The sequence below is a fragment of the Lolium perenne genome, chromosome 4 (genome assembly GCF_019359855.2).
Source record: "Lolium perenne isolate Kyuss_39 chromosome 4, Kyuss_2.0, whole genome shotgun sequence".
In the NCBI taxonomy this organism is placed as follows: Eukaryota; Viridiplantae; Streptophyta; class Magnoliopsida; order Poales; family Poaceae; genus Lolium; species Lolium perenne.
Genome location: NC_067247.2, coordinates 128009300 through 128033051, shown reverse-complemented (window position 1 = coordinate 128033051; position 23752 = coordinate 128009300). Strand labels below are relative to the sequence as shown.

Sequence of the window (23752 nt, the reverse complement as noted above, 5' to 3'; positions counted from 1 at the left end):
TTTTTTTCAGTTCACCGGTTGCTTATTGAATGTTTTTTCTTTCCGGTTTAGTAGTGTGCTAAATCCTACCGGAGTCTTCGACTCTGCTGCTGTCCGCAAACCGGCTTCATGGCAAGCAAGATAAACCGGTAGGGGATAAGCACATGAACTGCGAAAAGGGAGAGCAGGAAAGAACAATCTGAAAAATTTAATTAACCCCGGTTAAACCGGTTTTTTGCAAAATTTCAAAGTTATTTCTAAGTTCAAGAAGATGCTTGTTTGGTGAAAGAACCTTGTGCTCATACGCCAAAGAACGCCCAGAGAAGGCAGGCAGAGCCAAGGCAAAAGAACCAAGTATGCATCAAATTGGATGCGGAAGCAATTGAGAAATCTTTGCAGTGCAGGATAAAAGCGGAACCAAAAGCAAAATATGCTAAGGCAAACTCATAAGTACTTAGCTACCGGTATAACTTACCGGCAGGAAATGTTGTAGCACAACCACGTGCAAACTTAAGTTTTACATCATAAGCCCCGCATTCGGGGCAGAATTTAATGTATATTGTCTTAAAGCAACAGACAAACAGATATAGTGAGCAAACACTTCAAAGGAAATCATCATGCAGCAGGGGCTTCCGGAGGAGCATCGCCGGCACCAGCATCGCCCAGGACCTCTTCTTCGGCTTCACCCTCCTCCTCGTCGAGATAATCCGTGACACCAGGAGGGGGAGGAATGAAGGTGCGCATGTCGGCATACTCCGCGATGCGGTACGCGCGATCCTGCCGCTTGGCGGAGAGGATCGGGTCCAGATCCGTTTCTGCGCCTTCGCGCACGCCGCATAGGGCGTCCGCATTGAGCTCCGGGTACCAGGAGCAGGCGACGCGGAGGGCGGAGTCCGCTCCAGCGCGGGCAGCAGAGCACCGCCACTGCGGATCCTCCTGCCGGCACCTTTCGCACGGTCGTTGATGAGGGAGAAGGTGTCCGGCACCTCCTCGCCAGGCCATAAAGTCCTGTATAGCTGGGTAGCTACATCAGGGATGTCCGAAAGATTGCGGTCTATGCAGCGCATATGGGACACCCGCGCGTTAAGCGCGACCAGATGGTCCTTGGGCGTCCATGGCACGGTAAGATCCGCTTGGCCTTTGTCCTTGCGCTGCGCGTCGACCTTCTTGACGGCATACCTCTGCGAGTCCGGAAAGAGGCCTGTGCAAAGAAAGAAAAAGCTTAAGGAAAAGAGACCGGAAGAAAAAGAGACCGGAAGAAAAAGAGACCGGAGAGAAAAGAATCCGGAAGAAGAGAGACCGGACGGAAAGATAGCGGAAACAAAAATGGGGTCGAAGGAAAAAAGGCTCGTATGCGGTAGTCAAAGCGTAAAAGAAAACAACTTACGGAGGGCAAGTGTGTCGGTCTGCAGATCAGCCTGATCGCACTCCTTGTGCCCCTCCTCCAGCCGCGCTGCCTTCTCATCGGCACCCTTCCGGGCCTTGGTCATCTCCTCCAGCTCGCCCGCAACACCACGGTGGCATTGCAGGCATTCTCCGTAGCCTCGTCCAACTTGGCCGCTGCGGTCACTTCAGCGGCCTTGAGGGCCTTGGCGTGGTCAAGCCCCAGCTGAATCAACCGAGACTTGAGCTCCCGGTAGCTGGTCTTGAGGGCGTTTAGCTCCTCCCCGGTGCTGCCGGCTGAGCTCATCCTTCTCCCCTCAGAATCGGAAAAATGAGTGTTAGCAAGGTTACACTAGTAAAACTGAAAAGAAACCAAGTTCAAAGGAGAAAGGAAAAAATAGTACGTTGGGCCGTGGCGAGCTGCTCCTTGAGAGCATCGATGGAAGCTTCCGGGATCACTGTTGAACAGAAATTATAAGTGTCACAAGGAAAAAAGGTTTCCGGTAGCAAAGATGCCGGTAGAATAAAAAACTCACCTTGGCACTTGTCGTGTGCCTCAGCGAGCTCCCGGTGCTCCCATAAAAGCTCCTCGAAGAGGGCCTTCCGAGTGTCAGCGGTGACCTGTTCAAGAAAAAGAAGAAATGAGTTAAGTTTTGCGCTAAGAACAAAGTTCTTAACCCGAAACTCGGGGACTGGCAGCGCCGGTTTTCCGTTTTTAAGAAAAAGTGTTGCGCTAAGAACAAAGTTCTTAACCCGAAACTCGGGGACTGGCAGTGCCGGTTTTGCGCGTTTCTAAAGTAAATTATGTGTTAAGGAGAAGATGTTTAACCCGAAAGTCGGGGACTGGCAGTGCCGGTTTCACGCTAAAAACTTAAGTTAAGTTTTGCGCTAAGAGCTGCGCTCTCACCACAAAACTCGGGGACTGGGGAGATAGACAAGAGAGAAACCGTCATGAAACTAAGGGAAAGATAAAGCAGAACCGGAAGCAAAGAAACCGGCAAAGGTTGAAAGTTAATAGAACATACCGTCAGATTGTTCGTGGAATCGTACCACGCGCTGTCAAGCTCTTTTACGGCAGCCCGGAGCCGCATGAAGTGCTCCTCGTAACACCGATCCCCGACAGGATCAGGTGCCGGCAGCCGATCCTTGCCCATGCCGCGGGTCGCCGGAGTGATGTCCGCGGCGTTCCACTTTTGGGCATACGGCAGGAGGTGCCCCAGGTCCCGGCCTTGGCGCTGGAACTCCGTAATACGGCCGAGGAGGCCGGTGGCCTTCATGCTGGCGCTTTTGGCAGCCTTGGAGACGTGCAGCACCAAGGGCTGCTGGCCGCCCGAAGGGGCGCTGGAGGCCGTCGCCTTCCCCTTGATGAGCTTGGAGGGCTTGGGCGGCGGCGCGGTAGAAGAGGCCCCGGAAGTCTTAGCTGGCGGCGCGCCAGGAGCGGCCTTGGAGGGCTGGGCGCGAGGAGTCTCAGGCGGAGGCATGAGGATGGTGCGTGGAGAAGGGGGAGCGCTAGGAGCGTCACCCGTCTTGGAGCCTTCCGGCGCGGAAGATTCCGGCGCGGAAGTTGTCTTTTCAAGGACGGGAGGAGCAAAAGGCTCCGCCCGCCCGGCAGCTTCTTCTTCTCCGGCGCCGATGTTGCTGGCGCCGGTGTCTTGGTGTTCCGGGAGGAAGGAAAGATCCTCCTCCGTGCGGTGATCTGACAGTGAAGGGGCCGCACGCACCCTAGTTGTTGTGACCCCCGAAAGGGAGGCAGAGGGTGTTTGCCGGCACCGGATGGTGCCGGCTTGAACGAGGAGGAGGGGTTGAGGTCCTTGCGGATCCCTCGTAGCCCGATGGCCTTGGGCCAAGCTTGAGAGCGGGGCTGAGAAAAAGAAAAAGACAAGTGGTTGAGAAGAAGCAACCGGAAAGAACTTAGCAAAACAGGAGGCAAGCCGGAAAATGAAATTACCCGGAAGCGGTTGGCATCGCTTTGCGCCCGTAGCGGCGCACGCCCACTTCTTTCTCCCCCACGGGCTCCGTCCGGAAGCGCTTGGAGGGAGGAGCATGGCTGGAGCCGGCAGTGGATGCCGGCTGCTTGTTCTTCTGGCCCTGGGCCATGAGTTTGTCCACAAACTCAGTGCCGGCCTCGGCGCGCAGGGGCGGCACGCGCTCGTGGATCTGTGAGTTGGATATGGCTAAGAAGCAATTCGCAAGAAAGCGATAATGGCAAAGTATAAGAAGCCGGAAAAGAAAATACCTCGAGCACAACCAGCTCCTCCGGATTTCCGGTGGGCTCCGGCGGGTCCCGGCCAAGGCGCGCAGCCGGAGTCTTCCCCATCTTCAGATCCTTCCAAAAGATGTAGGGATCCGGGTCGAAGGAGTCAAAGGCACGCTTCCGGAGAGGTCCTCGCGGCTCTGCCTGGATAGAGGGGAAGCGGTCCCTGGCCTGAAACAAGGTAAAAAAGATGGTTAGCAAAAGCAGAAACTCACCGGCAAAGACAACCCCAAATTGCGCAATCTCTTACTTCTTGGGTCGGACGGTTAGAGAAACTGAGGGGAAGGAGGCCCCATTCCCACGCAAAAGGCATAGCAGTTTGACAAATCTGCTTGGCCTTGAGAACAACGTCTTTCTTGCCGAGAGCGCGGCCTCGTGATCTTGGTAGGATCGCTCGGGCCATACATCTCGCTCATCCTATGTGCGCGGCGCTCGAGGAAGCACCGGCGCGATATGAAAGTCCGGATGATATCGTCGTAACAGATGTTGGTCTCCTTCTTCGTAGAGGCCAAGAAACGCACTACCCGGTTGGTTTCGGCGTGTTCCGTCCTTGGGTTATAGCTCCAGTTGGTTCTATGGGGGCCCCGCTTGATATGGAGGAAGATTGATGCGATCAGCGCGGCCGGTGTTCTTCACGTAAAGAAAGTTCCTTGCCAGGTGCGGCAAGACTCGAGGCCGGTAAGCTTAAGAAAAGTGCTCCCTTGGCGGGAGCCGACGATGCAGGAGCCGCACCGCACGGGCGGCTTGGGCTTGGGGATCTCCTTGCCCCGGACGGAGTTGATCCGCGAGGTTGAAGAAACGGGCAAACGTCTCACGAGTGGGACGAATGCCGATGTAAGCCTCCATGAAGGTGGCATAACAAGAAAGATAGAAAAGGGCGTTGCCGTGGAAGGTGGTGAGGTTGGAGATCGTAGAAATCCAGGAAATCACGGAAAAAGTAGAGGCAGAAGGCCGAAGCCGCGCTCAAAGTGAGCGAGAAAAACAACATACTCGTCGTCTTCCGGATCCGGTTCGATCTCGTTATCCGAATCCGGCAGGCAACTCCTTCCGGAATCCTCCGAGACCGGTACAGCCAATCGATCTCAAACTCAGTAACGTAGGAGCCCATCCAGGCTCCGCGGGTGGTTGGGGAAGGCTCCTCGCCGGAAGATTGGCTGGAGCTGCTAGAGGCTTGACCAGAGCCACTGGCCTCTTGGCTACCGGAAGCTTGGCTAAAGCTACCGGATTCTAGGTGGCCGCCGGACTCTTGGTGGTCACCGGATTCCTGCTGGTTGCCGGAATCGGTTTCCATTGGATCTGAGGCCGTAGATTCACCGGGAGAAGGTCTACGGCGCTTGAGAGAGAGAGAAGAAGAGGATGCAGAGGAAGATCCCTCGTCAGACATCGCAAGGATGGGCGGAGAAACAGGAATCCCAAACTTCAACCCCGTGTGAAGATCTACGAGTAAGAAGAAAACCAAAGAAAAAGAGCAAATAAGAACACCAAAGGCTCAAGATCTGGAAAGCAAGCAAACGGCGAGTAAAGCGAAATTGATACCAACCTTGAGCGGCGCGGACGCTGAGGGGAGTGTTTGCTGGCGGTGGAGCGGCTCTGCGGTCGCCGGCGAGCTCCGTCGATGGCGAAGCGGAAAAGCTCGCGAAGAAGCGCAAATGCGGCGGACGCGAGGAAGGTGCTGCCAAAGAACTCCGCACGGCGAAGTTCGGCGGAGGGGCGGCGTAAGTTCGCCGGGCGCCGGAGCTTGAACGGACGACGGCGGACGGAGAGCGGCGGAGGCGCAGAGGCGTGGAGCTCTGTGCGCGAAGGAGGAGAATGCGAAGAAGATGAAGGGGAACGGGCAGTTGTGCTTATATAAGAGAGAGAAAGTGGGCAGCGAACCGCTGGGCCACGGCGGTTCGCCTCGCGGCCCGCGACGGTTCGCACCTTGGGCCGCCACGTGGCGAACGGATACACGCGCGAAAACGGAAGCCACACGGAGGCGCACGCGGGATCCCGAAGAGGTAGTGGGATCCGCTGCGGTGCATTAAATGCGTGCGCGGGAGTCGAAGCGATGTGACAGCGGACACCGGCGCGCGTCGATTACAAAGGCGCGTGTCACTGACAGGCGCGGGGCCCGATATATTCTCGACTTTGCCGAGGAAGGAGCAAAGACACGTGGTGCCGGAAAAAAGAGATGCCGGAACGAGCCTTGCAAAGAGAAGAAAAGGAACAAGGATAAAGGTGCCGGAACTAAGCTCAAGAGATGAGTGACTAAACCGGTATCTTAGAAAGATGAAAACCTGGCATGGTCTGTAGGATAGAATCCTCCAGGCTATACCAGCTTCGGGACTAATGTTGGGGGATAACCCCCGGTATGCCAAAGGCATGCCAAACCGGATGGTTTGAGCCATCGAGATACCGGTTTAATGTTCTTGCCGGAAGCCTAGTAGGAATCCGGAAGAGCAAGGCTAAGCCGGTATCCCCAAAGGGGTATGCCGGGACCCGGTATAAAAGATACCGGAAAGGAGAGCCTGTCGGCAGGACTGGTCAAAGATTCTCTTCAGAGCAAGAAGACAAGGATGAGCCAAGCCAAGTAACTTTATTCGAGCTCCCGGCGCCAAAGAGAGAGGTGACGGAGAAAGAAGCCGGGGACATCAGCTTCTATGATAAAAGAAGGCCCCGGTGTCATCTATGATTAAAGTAGCTTTGTACAAGAGCCGCTAAAGTAGCTTTGTACAAGAATCAGTAAAGTAGTTTGTCCAGTCAAAGATGCCATTAGGGTTTCTTGCTGTAAGCCACCCTTTCCCCTATATAAGGAGAGGGGGCAGCCCATCTTCACGGCAAGTATGTACGCGTGTATGCAGGAAGGCGTAGCCTCAGAACTTGTGTGAATCTATGAACATGGTGATCTAGAGGGAGTTCTTCCTTGTGTCTTTCTTCTTCAACCTCTGGCCTTGGCCAAGTTCTTGAGGAAACCATCCGGAATCTCTTCCCACCTGATCGCAAACCCTCCCCCGAATCCTCTTGCGTCCATTCGGCCCCAATCTAAGCCATCCTATGGCATCTGCTCGTTCACCACGACGACAATCTTCTACGCGCTTTTGCAAGCGGCAAGTGAACGTCTACCGCAGCAACAAGAGCCTCATCTTGTAGGCTTTGGAATCTCTTCAAGGGTGAGACTCGATAATCCCCTCGTTGCTACCGTCTTCTAGATTGCATCTTGGCTTGGATTTCGTGTTCGCGGTAGGAAATTTTTTGTTTTCTATGCAACGTTATCCTACACTTCTTGACTCCTACTGGTTCGATAAACCTTGGTTTCTTACTGAGGGAAACTTGCTGCTTTACGCATCACACCTTCCACTTGGGGTTCCCAACGAGCGTGTGCTTTACGCGTCATCAAGCTAAATTTCTGGCGCCGTTGCCGGGGAACGAAGAAAAGTTACACCACAAAGATTTCTAACTCCCACGTCAACTACACGCCAGCAGCTGTTAAGGACCCGATCGCATTTCTTGCTTTCAGCCTGGGGTCTACCATGTAAATCTTAGGGATTTAGACATATTTTCCTCCATATTTTGTGTCCTGCTGTAAACTGCGCTCTGATGCGTATTGGAAATCTGGGTCCTTCAGGATCGTTCGGTTGTCCCTCTAAAAAAAACATCTCTCTCATTCTTGGCCTTTCTCGCTCGCTCGCACTCCCCCTCACAAGCTGACCGACAACCCCTGCACAACAGTCAACATCACCAGAAAAAGGATAGACACCATAAATAAGTGGGGCCCCGTGACTGCTCTCCCTTCGTCTCCTCCCGTGTGATCCCTCTTCCTCCGACTCCCGACCTTGCGGAAAAGAAAAATGAAATGAAAGAGTTTCACTGGACGGGCAAACACATGTGCTGCCTAGTAATAATAATAATAACGTAAAAAAATCGACCTACGAATCTATTATTAAATAAGCTAAACTAGGGTTTTGCCCAGTACTATGGATCAATTTCTGAAAATCCAACTACGGGGTTCGATTTTGGCCTGCTAATATAAAATTATATAATTCAAACTAGTATTCCTCTAAAAACTCATTTTGGTATGCATCGTTTGGTACTTTTCATAGCTGGAGTGCTTGCTCCCTCTGTTAGCAAATAGTCTTCGTATGTCATATAGTAAGCATTCAAGTTGATAAACAAGGTTTAGACATATTCAACCAGAAAAATCATGTATCTACCCCCTATCCCTAAACTCTGACTTATGAAGTCAAGCATGAAGAGATGTGGTTTTTGGTTTCAAACATGGAAATTTCAAAAACCCTCCCAAGAGCTACATTTTGGAGTGACTAAGAAGGATAGATGCTTAATTTTTCATATTTATATTTTGAACTTGTTTAAATCATGGTCAAACCTAGGATTTGACCAAGATTCAAATGGGCATAAAAATTCAAAATAAATCAAAATAAATGAAAAACCAAGGCACATAGTATTCTTATGTCATATAGTAAGCATTCAATTAAGTTGATAAACAAGGTCTAGACATATTCAAACGAGAAAAATCATGTATCAAGCTACCCATAACCCCAAACTCTGTCTTATGAAGTCAAGCATGAAGAGAAGTACGTGGTTTTTTGGTTTCAAACATGGAAATTTCAAAAACCCTCTCAAGAGCTTCATTTTGGAGTGACTACGAAGGATACATTCTTAATTTTCATATTCATGTTTTAAACTTGTTTAAATCATGGTCAAACGTAGGATTTGACCAAGATTCAAATGGGCATAATTTAAAAAAAATGAAAAACCAAGGCACATAGTCTTCTTATGTCATATAGTAAGCATTCAATTAAGTTGATAAACAAGGTCTAGACATATTCAAACCAGAAAAATCATGTATCTAGCTACCCCTAACCCTAAACTCTGTCTTATGAAGTCAAGCATGCATGAAGAGAAGTGGTTTTTGGTTTCAAACATGGAAATTTCAAAAACCCTACCAAGATCTACATTTTGGAGTGACTAAGAAGGATATATGCTTAATTTTTCATATTCATGTTTTAAACTTGTTTAAATCATGGTCAAACCTAGGATTTGACCAAGATTAAAATGGGCATAAAAATTCAGAAAAAACAAAAAATGGAAAATCAAGGCACATAGTCTTCTTATGTCACATAGTAAGCATTCAATTAAGTTGATAAACAAGGTCTAGATGTATTCAAACCAGAGAAATCATGTATCTACCCCCCTAACCCTAAACTCTGTCTCATGAAGTCAAGCATGAAGATATGTGGTTTTTGGTTTCAAACATGGAAATTTCAAAAACCCTCCCAAGAGCTTCATTTTGGAGTGACTACGAAGGATATATGCTTAATTTTTCATATTCATGTTTTCAACTTGTTTAAATCATGGTCAAACCTAGGATTTGACCAAGATTCAAATGGGCATAAAATTAAAAAAAACAATAAAATGAAAAACCAATGCACATAGTCTTCTTATGTCATATATATAGTAAGCATTCAATTAAGTTGATAAACAAGGTCTAGACATATTCAAATGAGAAAAATCATGTATCAAGCTACCCATAACCCCAAACTCTATCTTATGAAGTCAAGCATGAAGAGAAGTACGTGGTTTTTTGGTTTCAAACATGGAAATTTCAAAAACCCTCTCAAGAGCTTCATTTTGGAGTGACTACGAAGGATACATGCTTAATTTTCATATTCATGCTTTAAACTTGTTTAAATCATGGTCAAACATAGGATTTGACCAAGATTCAAATGGGCATAATTTAAAAAAAATGAAAAATCAAGGCACATAGTCTTCTTATGTCATATAGTAAGCATTCAATTAAGCTGATAAACAAGCTCTAGACATATTCAAACCAGAAAGATCATGTATCTACCCCCTATATATCCCTAAACCATGACTTATGAAGTCAAGCATGAAGAGAAGCGGTTTTTGGTTTCAATCATGGAAATTTCAAAAACCCTCCCAAGAGCTTCATTTTGGAGTGACTAATTAAGAAGCATACATGCTTAACTTTTCATATTATTCATGTTTTAAACTTGTTCGAATCTTGGTCAACAAACCTAGGATTTGACGAAGATTCAAATGGGTATAAAAAAATTAAAACCAAGGTCTGCTCATGTCATATAGTGAGCATTCAATTAAATTGATAAACAAGGTCTAGACATATTAAAACTAGCAGGAAAATCATGTATCTACCCCCTAACCCTAAACTTTGTCTTATGAAGTCAAGCATGCATGAAGAGAAGTGGTTTTTGGTTTTCAAGCATGGAAATTTCAAAAACCCTCCCAAGAGCTACATATTGGAGTGACTAAGAAGGATATATGCTTAATTGTTCATATTCATGTTTTAAACTTGATTAAATCATGGTCAAACCTAGGATTTGACCAAGATTCAAATGGGCATAAAAAATAAAAATAAAACAATAAAATGAAAAACCAATGCACATAGTCATCTTATGTCATCTAGTAAGCATTCAATTAAGTTGATAAACAAAGTCTAGACATATTCAAACCAGAAAAATCATGTATCAACAAGCTACCCCTAACCCCAAACTCTGTCTTATGAAGAGAAGCATGAAGTGAAGTACGTGGTTTTTTGGTTTCAAACATGAAAATTTGAAAAAACCTCTCAAGAGCTTCATTTTGGAGTGACTACGAAGGATACATGCTTAATTTTTCATATTCATGTTTTAAACTTGTTTAAATCATGGTCAAACCTAGGATTTGACCAAGATTCCAATGGGCATAATAAAAAAAATGAAAAACCAAGGCACATAGTCTTCTTATGTCATATAGTAAGCATTCAATTAAGTTGATAAACAAGGTCTAAACATATTCAAACCAGAGAAATCATGTATCTACCCCTAACCCCTAAACTCTGTCTCATGAAGTCAAGCGCATGAAGATATGTGGTTTTTGGTTTCAAACATGGAAATTTCAAAAACCCTCCCAAAGAGCTTCATTTTGGAGTGACTAAGAAGGATATATGCTTAATTTTTCATATTCATGTTTTCAACTTGTTTAAATCAGGGTCAAACCTAGGATTTGACCAAGATTTAAATGGGCATAAAATTAAAAAAACAATAAAATGAAAAACCAATGCATATAGTCTTCTTATGTCATATATATAGTAAGCATTCAATTAAGTTGATAAACAAGGTACGGTCTAGACATATTCAAACGAGAAAAATCATGTATCAAGCTACCCCTAACCCCAAACTCTGTCTTATGAAGTTTAGCATGAAGAGAAGTACGCGGTTTTTTGGTTTCAAACATGGAAATTTCAAAAACCCTCTCAAGAGCTTCATTTTGGAGTGACTACGAAGGATACATGCTTAATTTGTTTAAATCATGGTCAAACCTAGGATTTGACCAAGATTCAAATGGGCAAAATTTAAACAAATGAAAAATCAAGGCACATAGTCTTTTTATGTCATATAGTAAGCATTCAATTAAGTTGATAAACAAGGTCTAGACATATTCAAACCAGAGAAATCATGTATCTACCCCCTAACCCTAAACTCAGTCTCATGAAGTCAAGCGCATGAAGATATGTGGTTTTTGGTTTCAAACATGGAAATTTCAAAAACCCTCCCAAGAGCTTCATTTCGAAGTGATTAATTAAGAAGCATACATGCATGCTTACTTTTTCATATTCATGTTTTAAACTTATTCAAATCTTGGTGAAACCTAGGATTTGACCAAGATTCAAATGGGTATAAAAATTCAAAAAAAACAAAAAAGGTCTTCTTTTGTTATATAGTAGGCATTCAATTAAGTTATAAATAAGGTCTAGACATATTCAAACCAGAAAAATCATGTATCTACCCCCTAACCCTAAACTTTGTCTTATGAAGTCAAGCATGAAGAGAAGTGGTTTTTGGTTTCAAGCATGGAAATTTCAAAAACCTCCCCAAACTTCATTTTAGAGTGACTAAGAAGGATACAAGCTTCCCTTTTCATTTTCATGTTTTAAACTTGTTTAAATTATCTTTGTCAAATCTAGGATTTGACAAGATTCAAATGGGCAAACATATGATAAGTGATGCAAATATCATTTCTAAGTGCGAACAAACCAGCCTTTAGCTTAACATATTACAAGGTTTCAGAAAATTGAGTGGGGGCGGCTGCCCCCCTTGGCTATAGTCTTGATCCGCCCATGCTATAGTTTGAGGCCATTTGGATGACGTCGAAAAAATTCTTTGATTACAAATGGGGTTGTTCGAACCCCGTAGTTGAATTTTTTTGAACCTTGATCTGTAGTACTGGGCAAAACCCTAGTTTAACCTATTTAATTATAGATTCGTAGGTCGATTTTTCTACGTAAGTACCTTTTTATTACTACTCTACTATGGAGAACATATGTGTTTGCCCGTCGAGTGAAACTCGAAGGAAGAGGGATCACTCGGAAGGAGAGAAGGAGGAGGGAGAGCATTATGGTGTCTCCCCTTTTTCGGGTGATGATGTTGACTGTTGTGCAGGGTTTGTCAGTGAGCAGGAGGTGCGAGCGAGCGAGCGAGCGAGTCGAGCGAGGCCAAGAATGAGAGAGATTTGTTTTTTTTTTGTGAGAGGGACAACCGAAGGATCCTGAAGGACCCAGAGACTTCCAATACGCATCCTGATGCGTCTTCTCTTGACAAAGAAAATGGCTGGGAGTTTGCGTACCTATTGCACGTGATTTGTGCTCACTGAAGTGTGGGACCTCACGCATGGGCACCACACGTAAGTGACAGACCTGTTGGTGTAAAAACTCGGTTGATTATTATAGTGCATTAGAGCAAAGTTTCCTATGGATTCAAGGGTAGGAAGTCCAAGTTAACTCATTTACATGACATTATTTTTTCCATGAAGCAAAGTTAATACATCTATCAATTGGTATATTTTGGAGTGACTAAGAAGGATCCATGCTTACCTTTTCGTTTTCACGTGTTAAACTTGTTTAAATCTTGGTCCAACCTAGGATTTGACAGAGATTCAAATGGGCGGAAAATTCAAAAAAAAAACAGAAAAATGAAAAACCAAAGCACATACGTAGTTTTCTTATTGAAACTAAAAGTTTGCACGTACATCTTCACATGCTACGTGCTCACAAAGTCGTTTCATAAAAAATCGACTTATCATGTGACGTGTGTAAAAAAGACAAATTTCAGTGCTAAAAATAATGCTTTTCGCAAGATAAACTTTCGCTTTTTTATATAGACCACACAAAATATCGGTTTTTCATGAAACTTGACGAACGCTCGTATATTATGGAGATGTACATGTAGAATTTTGTGTCCAAATTTTTCGACATTTTGAAATATGATTTTTTGGCAGAGAGAGCATACGCACCCGGGAGCCGAATTGAATTTCCGCTCTTACACTCTCTCTCCGCTTCTCTCTCCTCGAACTAGACACCAATATATTATTTTAATCCTTGTAGCCAGCTTTTTTTTTGCGGGAAACCACTGATGATATGAAAGGACAAAAATTACAGAAAGGCACCCAAACAAGATTGAAATTACAGTGAAGACCCTCTGCAACTCGATGTCGCCGGCGTTGTAGCCAGCTGACTAGGACTTATTGTACTTGCTCTCATACTTCTCCTTAGCATTCTCGGCGGCTGCAGCATGCACGGCAGCAACCACCTGCGCGCCCTCGCCATGGTCGAGCTCCGCCTGCTCTGCCTAGACGACGAGCACCGCCCCCTCGCCTTCACGCATGACGCCCTGAGCCTCTTCTTTTTCTTCGCTGTTGACGGCAGGCACAACCTCGTCGAAGACGGCCACGACCGTGTCCATCGCGGGCGGCGCCACCATCTCCATCGCAGGCGGCACAACCAACTGATCCACCATGACATGGCCGCCATCGCCGAAGGATTGGATCCAGGTCTGCATGTCTGCGTCGAGAGCTTCCACCCATGCCCACGACGGAACTTTCTCATGGACATGGAACTCTAAATCGCCATCTCTCTCACCCTCCATTGCTTGTGAGTGTTATTTCCGGCGATGGCCCGACGGAACTCCATGTGCTGCAGTTTTTATCTCCATTTTCCAACGGTCCTTGGGAAGAAGACGAGAAGAGAAATCAATCCGTGCAGTTAGCAACGAGGGGAGAAGACGATGTGATAGAGAGGAAAGAGGAGTTATAGCTGGGTACTCCCTCCGTCCCGGTTTACAAGGCCTACGCGTACCCAATATCGTTAATTTAACTAATATAATATAATATTTATGCTATAAAAATTATACCATTAAATAGTATAACATCTGAGTTTTTCTAATGATATATATTTTGTTGTATATATTTTGTGTTACATTAGTTAAATTTGCGATCTAGAGATACACGTATGTCATATAGTAAGCATTAAAGTTGATAAACAATGTTTGGACATATTCAAACCAGACAAATCATTCATCTACCCCCTAACCCTAATCTCGGTCGATTTTATGAAAGTCAAGCATGAAGAGAAGTGGTTTTTGGTTTCAAACATGAAAATTTCAAAAACCCTCCCAAGAGTTACATTTTAAAGTGACTTAAGAAGGATAGATGCTTAATTTTTCATATTCGTGTTTTAAACTTGTTTAAATCATGGTCAAACAACCTAGGATTTGACCAAGATTCAAATGGGAAGATTTTTTTAAAAAAAGATCAGAAAAATGAAACCTAGGATTTATGCTTGTTTAAATCTTGGTCAAACCTAGGATTTGACCAAAAGATTCAAATGGGCATAGAAATTCAGAAAAAAACAAAAGAATGAAAAAACAAAGGACATAGCATTCTTATGTCATATATATAGTAAGCATTCAAGTTGATAAACAAGGTCTAAACATATTCAAACCATAAAATCATGTATATATCTACCCCTAACCCTAAACTCTGTCTTATGAAGGCAAGCATGCATGAATGAGAGAGAAGTGGTTTTTGGTTTCAAAAAGATCCATGCATGCTTGCCTTTTCATTTTCAGGATCCTTCGGTTGTCCCTCTCACAAAAAAAAACAAATCTCTCTCATTCTTGGCCTCGCTCGACTCGTTCGCTCGCTCGCACCTCCTGCTCACTGACAAACCCTGCACAACAGTCAACATGATCACCCGAAAAAGGGGAGACACCATAATGCTCTCCCTTCTTCTCTCCTTCCGAGCGATCCCTCTTCCTCCGAGTTTCACTCGACGGGCAAACACACATGTGCTGCATAGTAATAACAAAAAGGTACTGTACAAAAATCGATATACGAATCTATAATTAAATAGATTAAACTAGGGTTTTGCCCAGTTCTACAGATCAAGGTTAAAAAAAATCCAACTACGGGGTTCGAACAACACGATTCTAATCCAAGAATTTTTTCGACCTCATCCAAATGGCCTCAAACTATAGGGTTAGCATCTAGTGCAGTATGTGTGAAAATGTATGCACTATGTGTGCTATAACTTGTATGTCTTTCAAATTTGAACCAAATTTGAATAAGTTTGAAATATTTGAAAAGGGGCTTTTGGCCTAAACGTTTGAAACCAAAAACCAATACTCTTCATGCATGCTTGACTTCATAAGACGAAGTTTAGCTAGGGTTAGTGGGTAGATACATGATTTTCCTGGTTTGGATATGTCTAGACCTTGTTTATTAACTTAATTGAATGCTTACTATATGACATAAGAAGACTACGTGCCTTGGTTTTTCATTTTTTGATTTTTTTAAAATTATGCCCATTTGAATCTTGGTCAAATCCTAGGTTTGACCATGGTTTAAACAAGTTTAAATCATGAATATGAAAATTAAGAATCTATCCTTCTTAGTCACTCCAAAATGTACGTAGCTCTTGGGAGGGTTTTTGAAATTTCCATGTTTGAAACCAAAAACCACTTCTCTTCATGCATCCTGTGGTTTTGGGTTTCAAAAATGGAAATTTCAAGAACCTCCCAACAACTTCATTTTAGAGTGACTAAGAAGGATTCAAGCTTCCCTTCTCATTTTCATGTTCTAAATTTGTTTAAATCCTGGTCAAACCTAGCTAGGATTTCACAAAGATTCAAATATATGGGTATAAAATTCAAACAAAATAGAAAAATAAAAAACCAAAGCACATAGCATTCTTATGTCATATAGTAAGCATTAAAGTTGATAAACAAGGTCTAGACATATTCAAACTAGAAAAAATCATGTATATATCTACCCCTAACCCTAAACTCTGTCTTATGAAGTCAAGCATGCATTAAGAGAATTGGTTTTTGGTTTCAAACATGGATATTTAAAAAACCCTCCCAAGAGCTAAATTTTGGAGTGACTAAGAAGGATAGATGCTTAATTTTTCATATTCATGATTTAAACTTGTTCAAATCTTGGTCAAACCTAGGATTTGACCAAGATTCAAATGGGCCTAAAAATTCAAAAAAAAATCAAAAAAATGATAAACCAAGGTCTTCTTATGTCATATAGTAAGCATTCAATTAAGATGATAAACAAGGTCTAGACATATTCAAACAAGAAAAATCATGTATCTACCACCTAACCCTAAACTTTGTTTCATGAAGTCAAGCATGAAGATATGTGGTTTCTGGTTTCGAACGTGGAAATTTCAAAAACCCTCCCAAGAGCTTCATTTTAAAGTGACTAAGAAGTATACATGCTTACTTTTTCATATTCATGTTTTAAACTTATTCAAATCTTGGTGAAACCAAGGATTTGACCAAGATTCAGATGGGTATAAAAATTCAAAAAAACAAGGTCTTCTTATGTTATATAGTAAGCATTCAATTAAGTTGATAAACAAGGTCTAGACATATTCAAACCAGGAAAATCATGTATCTACCCCTAACCCTAAACTCTGTCTTATGAAGTCAAGCATTCATGAAGAGAAGTGGTTTTTGGTTTCAAACATGGAAATTTCAAAAACCCTCCCAAGAGCAACATTTTGGAGTGACTAAGAAGGATATATGCTTAATTTTTCATATAGTAAGCATTCAATTAAGTTGATAAAAAAGGTCTAGATATATTCAAACCAGAGAAATCATGTATCTTCCCCCTAACCCTAAACTCTGTCTCATGAAGTCAAGCATGAAGATATGTGGTTTTTTGTTTCAAACATGGAAATTTCAAAAACCCTCCCAAGAGCTTCATTTTGAAGTGATTAATTAAGAAGCATACATGCATGCTTACTTTTTCATATTCATGTTTTAAACTTATTCAAATCTTGGTGAAACCTAAGATTTGACCAAGATTCAAATGGTATAAAAAATTAAAAAAAATGTCTTCTTATGTTATATAGTAAGCATTCAATTAAGTTGATAAATAAGGTCTAGAATATTCAAACCAGAAAAATCATGTATCTACCCCCTAACCCTAAACTCTGTCTCATGAAGTCAAGCATATGAAGATATGTGGTTTTTGATTTCAAAGATGGAAATTTCAAAAACCCTCCCAAAAGCTTCATTTTGAAGGGACTAAGAAGGATAGATGCTTAATTTTTAATATTCATGTTTTAAACTTGTTTAAATCATGGTCAAACCTAGGATTTGACCAAGATTCAAATGGGCATAATTTTTTTAAAAAAATATGAAAAACCAAGGAACATAGTCTTCTTATGTCATATAGTAAGCATTCAATTAAGTTGATATACAAGGTCTAGACATATTCAAACCAGAGAAATCTTGTATCTACCTCCTAACCCTAAACTCTGTCTCATGAAGTCAAGCATGATGATATATATGTGGTTTTTGGTTTCAAACATGGAAATTTCAAAAACCCTCCCAAGAGCTTCATTTTGAAGTGATTAATTAAGAAGCATACATGCATGCTTACTTTTTCATATTCATGTTTTAAACTTATTCAAATCTTGGTGAAACCTAGGATTTGACCAAGATTCAAATCCGTATAAAAATTAAAACTTAAAATAAAAACAAGGTATTCTTATGTTATATAGTAAGCATTCAATTAAGTTGATAAATAAGGTCTAGACATATTCAAACCAGAAAAATCATGTATCTACCCCTAACCCTAAGCATGTATCTCGTTGTTTGCGCTATGATACAATATCTACCTATGTTACACTAATCTCCTCTCTCCTACTTAATTAGCTGCCACATCAGCAGTTTTGTGGGACCAATGTGTATGATACTAGCTATGATACTAGCACTATCATGTGGGTACCTAAATCTCGAGTCAAAGTTTGACACGAAACCGATGTGGACTTTATTAATGGTCGAAGGGAGTAACAATCAAAAGCACATTATTATTATTGATTGAACAACATTTTATTTGATGTGCCATAAGAAGTTTAGAAACTCATAGCCCGTGGAGGTGGCGTTTTGGCACACGCGTGCATATGCACCCATTATTGAAAATAATAAAAAAACAATTATATAAATGTTTAAAAAATCTGACATAATTTTTTTGGTATACATTGTGACATCCTATGTTCGTTCATAAGTTTTCGTGTAAAACAACATTTTGTGTGGTGTGTACAAAAAAGGCAATAACTGTACTGTACGTAGTCGTGTTACAGCATCAAAATTTATCTTTTTTACAGGAGCCACATATTTTTTTAAAAAAAACTTATGTACCAACATAAAATGTCTAGATATACATGTAAAATTTTAGTTTAGAATTTTTTGGACACTTTGAAATGTGGATTCACATAATGGATTCCTCTACCTCGACCCCCTTGGATTCCTGAACAGACTTACAGTACTACTAGTAGGGCCTACTATTTTTTATTATTATTACCTACTGCAGGCAAAATTTAATCTCATCGAGCGGTAAAATTCCCCGCCAACGCCCAAATATCTCGCGCCGCAAAGTTTCAGATCTGCGAATATTTTTTTCCCTCAAAAGAAGGACTGCGAAATTCCCTTTTTCTCCTCTATGGCCCAGCTTCGCCCTAGTTTCGCCCGCAAGCCCTCAGAGAAACCGCTCCTCTTACCTACCTCCCACCTTCACGGCCGCCGCACCGGAAAATCACCGCCGCACTTCGCCGTTCAAGCTGCCACGGCTTCAAACCTCGAGGCTGCCCTATCCGCTTGATCCGCACCTACTCCGGCGTCCACCGCACCATATCTCGTTCGCCGACTCTATCGACCACCGCACCTGACCAGCTTCGCCGACACCGACGTCCCCGTGCACTGCACATCATCTGCTTCACCGACCTTCTACTTCGGCCGGCGCGCTGAACACTTCATCGACCGCCCAGCATGTCCTTCTCCGACCCCCCAAGATCTGCTTCCCCGGCACCCACCGCAACAGCAGTCCGCTCGCCGACCTCCACGTCACCCGTAAGAACGCGGAACACGTCTAAACGCCACCCAGAAATAGGTAACCAGACATCCCTGCGCATTTTGTTCTGTTAGGAGTATTGCAGCTGACTGTATTTCTGAATTCGTGCTAGTATATTTTTAACTTACAAGTGCTTTCGTTGGTAACCACCTCATCCTTTAGATTTAAACACGACGCATAAGTATTTTTTTCCGTGACCTAACCCAACCATTTGCTGAAACTCTACATGGTATCAGAGCCTAGGTTTCCTTCCTGCTAGTGCTAGCCGCCCCAAACAGTACCATACAAGTGTTCTTCCTTTGACCACAAAAACCACCGTTGAGATGTAGAAATCCAGGCGGCGGGAGGCCGCATCAGGTGCTCTGCGTGGGTTGCGGCTATCACACACAGCGATGTGAGTTGTGTGAGATCGCGCGGGGACAAAGAAGAGGGTCAAGATCGTTTTGGTTTAGAAAGGAGAGAAGAGGAAGTGAATCCGTGGCAGAGAGATCTGGATCCGTGCGAGGGGGAGATGTTGGAGGCGTGCGGAGTGGGCCGAGCCTTTGAGCGCAGGGCGGAGCCGGAGGTTGGTGCTGGACGTTGACCAGCGCGAGCCGGTCGATGTGGCCAGGTGCGGTCTGCCAGGTTGGCCAGGGCACGCAGACGAGGCGCCATCCGAGTGGAAGTGAGGAGAAAATGGAGATGTGAGGCTGTGAGGATATGTTGTGATGGAGTTGATGAGGCTGCGGTTGAGTCGTGATGGAGTTGATGAGGCTGCGGTTTAGTGGTGATGGTGATGGTTGTGGATATGTCCAGGGGAAAGGCATGCGTGCCTGAGGTGAGACTGGTTGAGGCCTGACCGGGGGATAGGCATGGGTGCTTGAGGAGTGGATGGTTGAGGCAGGAGTTGGCTGGGGGTTTGTGGGAGAGACGGAAGAGGTCAGTGGCCGGGCAGAGTGGAGAAGAGAGGCTGAGGACATTGAGGCGAGTGTGGATGGTTCTGCGGAACTTGTGTGGTGAGGCAGCCGGGGTTGTTGAGGACGTGTATGGTTAGGATTTGTGCGTATCCCAGATGGTTGAAGCTGGATGTCTTCGCTGCTGATGAAGAGATGAATCGAGATGACAAGATGATGGAAGTGCAATGCTGTCATGTATCCTAGGAGTTATGCTGAAAGTTCATTACTCGTAGTTGTCATATGTGTCATGTTGTTGCAAGATGGACATGGTTGTTTACCCATGATCATCTTGAGGGGGTGTGTTGGACCATGAGTGAGTTTAGTAGTAGCGTTGTAGTAATATTGTATCCAGTGTGAGGCCCATAGAGGCCCATGTCCAGTGGTATTGTAACCCTAACTCAGATGATATAAATACAGAGTGTGGTGGTCTGAGTGACCTAACCCACCCATTCGCTGAAACTCTACAAAATATGAGCCACCAATCATGAGCCGTTGAATGCTCTACATGTCCACGATTGACAACAACAACAACAACAACAACAACAACAACAACAACAAAGCCTTTATTCCCAAACAAGTTGGGGTAGGCTTGATAACCCACAAGTATAGGGGATCGCAACAGTCTTCGAGGGAAGTAAAACCCAAATTTATTGATTCGACACAAGGGGAGGTAAAGAATACTTATAAACCTTAACAACTGAGTTGTCAATTCAGCTGCACCTGGAAAAGCACTGGTAACAGGGGTGATGTGAAAGCAGCAGTAATATGAGAGCAGTAGTAATAAGAATACAAAGAAAGATGAGCAGTAATATGAGAGCAATGGCACCAGAAAATAGTTGATACTACTTCCAATGTCATGTAGAACAAGTATATGATGATGAGAGATGGACCGGGGTTCCCAGCTATCTACACTAGTGGTGACTCTCCAATTACAAGTGTTGGGTGAACAAATTACAGTTCGGCAATTAATAGGATTGAAATAGCATTAAGACAGAAAATCAAGATCATTAATCATGTAGGCATGTTTCCCATATATAGTCATACGTGCTCGCAATGAGAAACTTGTACAACATCTTTTGTCCTACCAGCCGGTGGCAGCCGGGCCTCTAGGGAATCTACTGGAAATTAAGGTGCTCCTTTTAATAAAGCATCGGAGCAAAGCATTAACACTCCGTGAAAACATGTGATCCTCATATCTAAGCCTTCCCCTCCAGTTGTCCCAATTTCTGTCACTTTGGGGCCTTTGGTTCCGGACATAGACATGTGCATACAACTTGTAGATACAATCTAAGCAATAAATATAGAGCTTAAATCTAAGATCATGCCACTCGGGCCCTAGTGACAAGCATTAAACATAACAAGATTGCAGCAACAATAACTTCACAAACTTTATAGATAGACAATCATAACGCAACAAATCCATCGGATCCCAACAAACACAACACCGATTACATCAGATGAATCTCAATCATGTAAGGCAGCTCATGAGATCATTGTATTGAAGTACATGGGGGAGAGAATACCAACTAGCTACAGCTAGAACCCGTAGTCCATGGGGGAACTACTCACGGAGCATGATGGAGGCGGTGGCGTTGATGGAGATGGCTTCCGGGGGCACTTCCCCGTCCCGGCAGGGTGCCGGAATAGAGACTTCTGTCCCCCGAATTGGAGTTTCGCGATGGTGGCGGCGCCCCTGGAGTCTTTCTGGAGTTTCGTCAAAAGGTATCGCGTTTTTAGGTCGAAAGGGCTTATATAGGCGAAGAGGCGGCGCAGGAGGGGCACCAGGGCGCCCTCCCCATAGGCCGGCGCGGCCAGGGGCCTGCCCGCGCGGCCCTATGGTGTGGGGGCCCCAGGCCTCCTCCGACTCCTTCGGTGTCCTGGTCCGTCTCGGTGAATTATGATGTTTGGTCTTCGTTTCGTCGAATTCCGAGAATATTGCCCGAACAGCCTTTCTGGAACCAAAAACAGCAGAAAACAGGAGCTGGCACTTCGGCATCTTGTTAATAGGTTAGTTCCAGAAAATGCATAAAAACATTATAAAGTGCAAGCAAAACATGTAAGTATTGTCATAAAACAAACATGGAACATCAGAAATTATAGGTACGTTGGAGACGTATCAGCATCCCCAAGCTTAGTTCCTGCTCGCCCTCGAGTAGGTAAACGATAAAAAAGAGTAATTTCTGTAGTGACATGCTACTTACATAACCTTGATCATACTATTATAAAGCATATGAGATGAATGAAGTGACTCAAGGCAATAACTTATAGTTGCTAACAAATAGATAACATATAGCAAAACTTTTCATGAAGAGTACTTTCAAGACAAGCATCAAAAGTCTTGCATAAGAGTTAACTCATAAAGCAATAAATTCAAAGTAAAGGCATTGAAGCAACACAGAGGAAGATATAAGTTTCAGCAGTTGCTTTCAACTTTCAACATGCATATCTCATGGATAATTGTCAACATAAAGTAATATGATGAATGCAAATAAGCAAGTATGTAAGAATCAATGCACAGTTGACACAAGTGTTTGCTTCTAAGATGGAAGGAAGTAGGTAAACTGACTCAACATAAAGTAAAAGAAAGGCCCTTCGCAGAGGGAAGCAGGGATTAAATCATGTGCTAGAGCTTTATAAGTTTTGAAATCATATAGAGAGCATAAAAGTAAAGTTTTGAGAGGTGTTTGTTGTTGTCAACGAATGGTAGCGGGTACTCTAACTACCTTATCAACCAGACTTTCAAGAGCGGCTCCCATGAAGGACGTTATCTCTACCAGCAAGGTAGATCATCCCTCTTCTCTTTTGTTTACACATGTATTTTAGTTTTATTTATGGTTGACACTCCTCCCAACCTTTTGCTTACACAAGCCATGGCTAACCGAATCCTCGGGTGCCTTCCAACATTCACATACCATGAAGGAGTGTCTATTTGCAAAACTAAGTTGCTTACTGATGAATCAGAGCAAAACATGTGAAGAGAATTATTAATGAAAGTTGATTAATTGGGGGCTGGGAACCCCGCGCCAGCTCTTTTTGCAAAATTATTGGATAAGCGGATGAAGCCACTAGTCCATTGTGAGAGTCTGTCAGAAGTAAATGACAAGATCGAAAGATAAAACACCACATACTTCCTCATGAGCTATAAAACATTGACACAAATAAGAGATAATAGCTTTTGAATTGTTTAAAGGTAGCACATGAAGTATTTGCTTGGAATGGCAGGAAATACCACATAGTAGGTAGATATGGTGGACACAAATGGCATAGGTTTTGGCTCAAGGTTTTGGATGCACGAGAAGTATTTCCTCTCAGTACAAGGCTTTGGCTAGAAAGGTTGTTTGAAGCAAACACAAGCACGAACTGGTACAGCAAAACTTACATAAGAACATATTGCAAGCATTATAAAACTCTACACTGTCTTCCTTGTTGCTCAAACACTTTTACCAGAAAATATCTAGACCTTAAGAGAGACCAATCATGCAAACCAATTTCAACAAGCTCTACAGTAGTTCTCCACTAATAGGTTTAAACTACATGAAAAAACTTAATCATGATCTACTTGAGAGCTCAAAACAATTGCCAAGTATCAAATTATTCAAGACATTATGAGGCATTTTCTGTTTCCAACCAAATAACCATAAGTGATGTAGCTTCCAACTTTTATCATTGAACATTAAAAGTAAAACGAAGAACAAGTGTTCATATGAAAAAGCGGAGCGTGTCTCTCTCCCAAACAAGGATTGCTAGGATCCGATCTTATTCAAACAAAAACAAAAATAAAAGCACACAGACGCTCCAAGTAAAGCACATATGATGTGACCGAATAAAAATATAGTTTCAATAGAAGAAACCTGATAAGTTGATGAAGAAGGGGATGCCTTGGGCATCCCCAAGCTTAGACGCTTGAGTCTTCTTGAAATATGCAGGGATGAACCACGGGGGCATCCCCAAGCTTAGGCTTTTCACTCTTCTTGATCATATATCA

The 23752-nt window shown here is 43.5% G+C and overlaps 1 protein-coding gene across 1 annotated transcript; it reads right to left on the bottom strand.

Moving 5' to 3' along the window:
- Positions 1-1577: 1577 nt before the first annotated feature.
- Positions 1578-3821, bottom strand: LOC139839111 (uncharacterized). Its single transcript, XM_071829157.1, has 4 exons — positions 3599-3821; positions 1899-1983; positions 1767-1820; positions 1578-1678 (listed from the first exon to the last, which is right to left on the bottom strand). Exons 1-4 carry the CDS (start codon positions 3677-3679, stop codon positions 1578-1580), a joined length of 321 nt encoding a protein of 106 aa, XP_071685258.1. The 5' UTR covers positions 3680-3821.
- Positions 3822-23752: the final 19931 nt, after the last annotated feature.